The sequence below is a fragment of the Rhipicephalus sanguineus genome, chromosome 10 (genome assembly GCF_013339695.2).
Source record: "Rhipicephalus sanguineus isolate Rsan-2018 chromosome 10, BIME_Rsan_1.4, whole genome shotgun sequence".
Taxonomy (NCBI): domain Eukaryota; kingdom Metazoa; phylum Arthropoda; class Arachnida; order Ixodida; family Ixodidae; genus Rhipicephalus; species Rhipicephalus sanguineus.
Genome location: NC_051185.1, coordinates 79695921 through 79703511, shown reverse-complemented (window position 1 = coordinate 79703511; position 7591 = coordinate 79695921). Strand labels below are relative to the sequence as shown.

General features: G+C 44.5%; 1 protein-coding gene and 1 pseudogene across 1 annotated transcript; both read left to right on the top strand.

The window, feature by feature from the left end:
- The first annotated feature begins 1799 nt into the window (after window positions 1-1799).
- LOC125760263 (uncharacterized) lies at window positions 1800-3878 on the top strand. Its single transcript, XM_049420122.1, has 3 exons — window positions 1800-1891; window positions 1985-2098; window positions 3730-3878. The coding sequence occupies exons 1-3, from the start codon at window positions 1801-1803 to the stop codon at window positions 3876-3878; spliced, it is 354 nt and encodes a 117-aa protein (XP_049276079.1). The 5' UTR covers window position 1800.
- Window positions 3879-4273: 395 nt separating this feature from the next.
- On the top strand, window positions 4274-5192 carry LOC119406927 (uncharacterized; annotated as a pseudogene).
- Window positions 5193-7591: the final 2399 nt, after the last annotated feature.

Genomic DNA, 7591 nt, shown 5'->3' with positions numbered 1-7591 from the left:
TCTAAAGCAAGGACAGTAAGGTATTGCAGAACGAAGCTATTGTAATTTAAGCAACATTACCAAAACAATCTCGAGCCCTTTCCCTATTCGAAAAATGGGGGCAAGGAAAACTTGATGTGGGCGTGGCTGGTATCCATTTCTTTCTTTGTTTCTTTTCCTCACTCTTGACTTCTCTCCATCCTTGTTTTCACATTGCGCAACGCTACCTCCTAACGTAAGCGTTCAGTTTTATTACAGGTAGCCGCCGTCCCCGGAACGCTGCTTTCGGGCTAGGCAGCTATTCCCGAACGGTCCATCTTATGGCATGTCCCTTTCGGGGAAGCGCATTCAGCTGCACGAGAATGCGGCAAGCCATGACGTCATCACGCTCTTTACACGTCGAAGCACCGCACTCAAATTGCATACTCACAGCGTTAACAGTAAGAAAGTGGACGAAATGTACAGTGACAGAACACTTAAGCAAACTTGGGAAGTCTGTCCTTGCATATGAGGGAGCACTAGATGCTTGCTAACGATGCAGGGATTGCGTGTCAAACTTCACAAATCCTTTGCGCGGCCGGCCGCATTACACAAAGTTCGCGGGCTAACGCGACCACAGAATAACAGTTAATGCACTGCGTCCGATAATCGCGCGGCCAAAACCGGATCTAAGGAAGATGCGTTCGTTGCGTTGAAACGCATTCCAACCCGCTCATTTGTGTCAAAGTTGTGATAGCACCGTGACGTCAAAATAAAGTTGGCGAAGGAGGACCGGAGACAGGGACTGGCTGCTCGCGGAGCTCCAGCCAATGAGCGGCGGGCCGAAATGTACAGTGTAATAAATGGATACATCGAAAATAACTCGCCTGATTAGGCATGACGTATTTTGTGTTTTTTCCAGTGCTCTTCAGTCTCGTTAGCCAACATGAAATATTTCAATGAAGCGCCCATAGGAAGTGTACCGATTCCCAATTTTGTTTATGTCGGTAGCACGCATTCGCATGATTCCGTTCACTTCACATTGGGCAAGCATGGGCGAGTGGCCCTGTGGTTGAGACACTTGCTTGCGGATCAGGGGAGACCACTTTCAAGCTCCAGGCCCGAAAAGAAAATTTATTTAGTCTAACTTATTATTTCTTTCTCGCGCTCCAGCTGTGGGTGAGAATGGTCTTTAGATGAGCTCTCCGCATAATTTTTCACTGAGGTGGCTTGTCTGCAACAGCACCGCCCCCAGCTTCACAGGTCAGTCAGTACCAGCTTCAATACAAGGTCAATAAAAATTTTAAGATACTAACAGACATTTCAATAAGATGTAAGAAGAACCTGGGCGCAGGTAAGGCATTTTCAAGCAAGAAAACTTGCGGCAGCTACGCAGTAGTAGTGCGAAGACTGAGGAAACAGCGGAAACGGCGGGCTTTTCCTCCTCCTCGCCCTCAATCGCTCCTCACTCTCACTGTATCTTCCCACCGGCTTGCTATTCGCCTCGAGGCCTCCCTGGAGAGTCTGGCGCTGCGATCGTTTTGACGTCACTCATAGGACGCTCCTTCTCGTCTGCTACGTAGTTTTGTGGAACGCGACGTTTGGGCATGTTCGGGTGTGATCGCGGTGCACGACGTTGCATTGTCAGCTTTTGAAGCACTGTTTTGGTCACTCGAAGCTATTATCACCGGATAAACTGTGCCTGATTGTGTGCAAACAGCTTCAGCATGGTGGTGTACTGTTCGGTGCCGCAATGCCGGACGTATGCGACAGATCCCGGTTAAGTTTTCACCATTACCCCAAGTGTAAAAAAATGAGGGAGGCTTGGCTGGTGAGCTGAAAATGGGAAAAGATGCCAACGCCAACTCTCGAGTCTGCAGCAAGCATTTTCGTGACGAGGATTTCGTGTACGCCGCCGCTTCTAAGATGTTCGGTAAGTATCAGCTAACATGTGCTCGCGAGCCTCCTGGCAGCTTATCGCGGCTGTTTATCACCCGTGTAACTAATGAAAGCTGATTTGTGGTAGGCTGGAAGAGGCGTTGGCTTACACCCGAAGCTGTCCCGTCCCTGAGCCTTCCTGTGCGACCTTCGGACCGTCCGCGACGCCCCGAGCGCCGTCCAAATCGGGCGCAAAACAAAGGTAAGCAAGTGTGGTTTCACCGCTTGACCAAGTTTGTTGTGAAGAACGTAAATCGAGAAATAACAAAGTGTGACAGTGATGATGAAAACGAGCGTCCGTCTAGTCAGCCACGTTCGTTCTCCCACTGTTTTCGCGAAAATAATCGACGCTTGTCTTGTACGCTACCCAATTTCATAACGGTGCATTTCCTACCCATAATAAGCAGTAATTTCTTTCTAGTGAGCAGGTGCATGCATCCAGAGCTACGAACAGCGTTAGTTCGATAAACGAGCCAATCCTCCGAATTTTTTGGTGATGCAGAGAGCGAAATGTCTTTATTGCTCATACTAGTGGTGCATATATAACTTCGATAATCTTGCCCTTGTGAACTGTTTTTGTGCTCATCCAGACTTTTTCTCAGATCTGGATGCTTTCTTTCCTGGTGATATACGTACAGGATGACATGGATGTGATCTGTTGAGGGGCTGTTTGTTGCGCGGTTTTTGCAGGGCTTCGTTGCTTCTGCCACACGAAATGTGTCTGTCTTCTTTGTTTTCCAATCATACCTGATTAGAAGCAATGACTGAGCTTTTACAGCAATTCTGACTACTACCTGTCTAAAGTTGGCAATATCCCATTGCAATGAATTGTATGGCAAGCTTGTACACTTTTCACATTAAAAAATCTGACGTGTTTGTCAATACACCACTTTCTGGTGATTCTGCACTAATTCAGTAATTACTGTCGCTTGATTGTGAGTGTTTCAATGTTACCTTTATGTTATGGGTGTACATTGGGGCAATGTTTATGCTGTATTGCTGTGATTTTTTTCTCCCCATAACATCCTGTCTGCCCTGTGTAATTCAATTCGCACGGGAGATCCTGTAGACTATGCACTCCTTGCAATCAACCCACCGATTAGTCGCCTAAGCTTGATATATTTGCTATTTGGCATGCTCACTCAGTAGATTCGAGACAATGTAGGTGGAGTGGGCCTGACTAGATTTACATGCATAAGCTTCACCACCTTCTCGTAAAAAGGGATGTCGACGTTTCTTCTAAGTACCATTGGCTACAGTGTTAACCTACGTTGAAGCAATTTCCTCAGACTTGAGAAGTGCCTACATTTGAACGGCTGCCTCAATTTGCATTGCAATTTCTATTGTTGGCTGAGCTCTGTTTAAATTCAACTAACTACCAGAGTACATTGATAAAGGATCAGTGCTTACTGAAGGTACACTGTGACTATTCATTCATGATGTAGGCTCCATGTAGTGATTATTCATTCATCTTTGTAGGCTGTCTCAGGTAGGGAGTACAGATGCACTCACAGAATTTGCAAACATACAGCTGAATAGCTTTTCTCTTGCCTTTAATTCATCTTGTATGTGAAACATGCTTTCATGATTTGTTGCACCAAATATCAGCTACAACTTCCAAAAGAAACTGTTATACTATCCACCTAAGCTGAAATGGTCAGCAGAAATCCTGATTTCTAAAAAAATAAGTGTGTTGCATGCTTATCTGGTAGACTAGATTTCATAACAAATGTGCAACCGATAATTGTGATCACACCATAATTACATCTCCATGCTGTAGTGCCATTAATTAACTACCTTCAGTGCTAATGAGTGCTGCTCCTATATTTGCAGAGGACAGACCACTGGCTTTGGCTTTCCCTAAAAGCTTGCTGGACGTATTGCCCGCTGGTGAGGAACAGCCAAGCACCAGTTCAATGGACATCACTGATCAAGAGCTTAACCTCACTGAAGACGGCAATGAAGGTAACCGTAGTGCATGAAAAGTGCACAGCACTTGAGGGGGTAGGGCTGTCATCTCATGTCACTTGCGTCACGCAGGCAAAACCATCTATAGTATAGCAAGGGGGCAAAGGGAAGTGAGGGTAATGAGGAGGGAGGAGGTACCACTGCATCACAAATGAAGACTTCCTTTCCACCATGGACGATGAGCAGGCTGCATATTTAGAAAACCAGTACACTATTGCTCGTGAATGCGAGTATCGCTGATTGGCAGGAGAATCACTACTCCACATTGAGTGCATCTGCATACATTTTTTTGTCCCATATACTTTTATGATACTATGTTCAGTAATCGTTGCAATAAATCCAATTCTGTTCCTCAGGTGTGCCTGCTGAAGTCACAGCTGTGACGAAAGAAATAGGGGTCCAATTAATACTTCCACCAGGATGCGCAGCCAGCCGTTGAGCATTTCGAAGCTGCAAGAAGAAAAAGAGCTGAACGTGCTCACTGGACTTCCATGCTTTGAATTATTTTACAACATCTGTGACCTTTACACGGAATGTCGCACACTAGCACAGAGTAAAAGCTTTTGTATCTCCAATGAGGATGCAGTTTTCATGACTCTCATTAAGTTACGCCACAACATGACCTTTTCTGTTATTGCTGTGCTGTTTGGAATTCACCGCACAACAGTATCAGATATTTTTAAGTTCACCGTAACTGCCCTAGCAGGAATTTTAGCGAAGGCCGTGTACTGGCCAAGCAAGGAAGCTGTTGTCGACAATTTGACTGTACACTTCAAGAAATACACAAGCGTAAGGGCAGTGCTAGACTGCACCGAGATACCGTTGCAGCGGCCAAGAGACCTGGAGTCCCAATTATTAACCTACAGCTGGTATAAGGGCACATATACCGGAAAGGTATTAATATGCGAGACACCAGGAGGCCATATCAGTTACATAAGTCAAGTGTATGGCGGAAGAGCGTCCGACTCTTTCATCACAAAGGAGAGTAAGATCATGGAAAAGTTTCTCCCCTCCATTGACAGCGTCATGGTGGACAAGGGCTTTTTAATTGATCAGCTTTGCCTGAATTACCATGTCGAAATGGTGAGGCCACCATTCTTGCGTAAGAGCAAGCAGCTCTCAAACATGACGCTGAAAAAAATCAAAGTATAGCAGCTGCACGGGTACATGTTGAACGCGCTATCCAACGCATGAAGCAGTACAAGATTTTGACTAGTAACTTGGGCATTGAGTTGTTTCCTTACGTTGATGACATAATGCAAGTTATTGCAGGGATTGTGAATCTTTCGAAACCTATATTCACGAGTGACAAGTTTTTGGCGCAGTAGATGTTGCACTGAAAGCTGCTGCTCTACGAGCTTCATTGTGGACATGATTGTGCATTAGCTGTTAAAAGCATTTCGTGATGTTATTTTTTATATCAGTTGTTTTAGCAGTGTTTCATTTGTCTTGCTTGTTTTCAGAATTAATTCTTCATGCTGTGAACTGTTGTGGCTGTTAAGCACAGCTTGTTGTTTTGTTATGATGATTCCCAGTGTGGTAATACAAGTGCACAATAATTGAGGCTCGATCTTACTTTTCTTCACTGTGTAATGTGTGGCAGTACGTATGATTTAAAAAAGTAGACTGCTCGATCCACAACTGTGTGGAAAAAGGACTCTTCAAACATTACAGAAAACAGTAAAAAATTCGTGCTGTCCTTGAAAACAAAACATCAGCACTTGTGAGTTCAGCAAGTGCCATCTGACCTGAACTTGACAAAAGTATTTGCTAGTTTTTTTAAACACAAGGGCTCATCTTTGTCATTTCTTTTGCTTGGAACTTGTCCAAGCTGAGAGGGCACTTTATCTCCAGTACCCTACTAGTGCAGCAGTCACAAGTGACTATCCCATCTGGGCTGGCCCCGATACAAGGGTGTTCTGCCAAGATGAGAAGGCCACTCTCCTTTACTTGCAAATTTTTATGGCATGACTGAACTGCTGCATACGCTTGCTTTGCAGCTTCTTCCAACAGGGCACCCCTTTTCATGGCAGATGTTTGCACATTTTGCTCCCTCATTACAGTTTTAAGCAGTGATCGCATGTCGTGAGGGCCGATTTTTGTTTTCACGGTGTTCATTCTAGTGTATACATTGTAAGCTATAGATGCTGTGATCATTGCCTGTCTGTACTTCATCCAGAGTGGCGAGTCTGCTTGCTGTAGTGTGAGTTTGGTTACATTTTTGATTCTGTCACTTTCGAAGGTTGTTTGGATGTAAGTGTACACGTCCTCTGCTGATGAGGCTCCTGCTGCAACTGCTGCTTTGGCTGCCTCAATAATTGTCGGTGGTCGTGTCGAGGATTCCTGAAGATCCACGTCCTCTGCTGACGAGGCTCCTGCTGCAGCTGCTGTTTTGGGAGCTTCCGTAATTGTCGGTGGTCGTGTCGAAGGTGCCTGAGCATCCACGTCCTCTTCTGACGAGGCCACTGCTGCAATTACTGCTTTGGCACCTTGAGCAGTTGTCGGTGGTTGTGTCGAGCATGCCTGAACAATATATGTTTCTGGGCTTGGTATTTGCTGTTGTTGATCCTGACGGCAGGTCTCCTTTGCTGTGGTGCAGGATGTTTCCAACAAAGAGCAGCTGGCAATGGCTGTGCTGGCACGTGCACTTCCTGCAACACAACATGTGCAGTCGATAGGTTTTAAAGTTAAGCATCAAAGGTTTTTACACAAAATGTCTACGGTTAAAAATTTTCTATGTTGTGCATCATTGGCTTCTACTACCTTGTTTTGCGTTGCTATTTCATAGTAAAACAAAATGAATGTATTCACAACCTAGTTACTTTTCAGGCTATGTCGAATAGGCGTAATTACCTGTATGCCTGTACACACCAACCAAAGTTGTGACTTGCAGCATGAGCAGGGTTTAAAGAATGACAACACCAGCAAGGCAAATCTCAAACCTGGTGTATACTGTGCCACGAAATTATGCATGACATGTTAACTGTGGTGCCATGGTGAAAACAGGCAAATGCTACATTGCAAAACTGATGGAAATATTGTATTTGCTTACTGCATTCACTGTGACTGAGCGCAGATGGAGTGTAGGGCAATCCATGAAGCAGCCTTTTCAGAATGTCTCCTTCTGGCAACATGACATGCTCCTTTTTGGCCTGAAACAGAAATGCCATCATTTGCTGTTTATAAATATGAGTAAAGAAAACAAAGTAGGTAGCTTCACGTATGCAGTGTGCTTTCAAAGCATTATGAGGTGGCTGGATAAGTACAGCATGCAAACTATTTGTGGATTGTCACGTTGTGTTTACTTCCTGAAGCTATGAGTTTGGTAAAATTCAATTTGTTAGCTCCTCACGCATAACCATGTGTACTGTAAAAAAAAGTTGATAAGGAGAAATTATGCGCGCTTTTTTTGTGGTTCTTGACTAGTACCAGAATCATGCACATCATTTCTGATGGCCAATAACAATATGAACGCACAAATGTTAGTTTTTGTTTCACTAAGTTCGCAGGAACTGTGTTCAAGGCTTCATTATTTACGCCATAATGATGAACTCCACGACTCGCTATGAGATGTTATGAATTGGCACTGTCATTTGTTTCCTGCACTTATTTCAAGTACCGTTAACATTAAAGTAAACATGGCATAGTCACCCTTTTCGAACTTGGCAAGTCCACAATTCTTCTTGGCTGGTACTTCTCTTTCACACCTGCCTTTTGGGTTTTACCC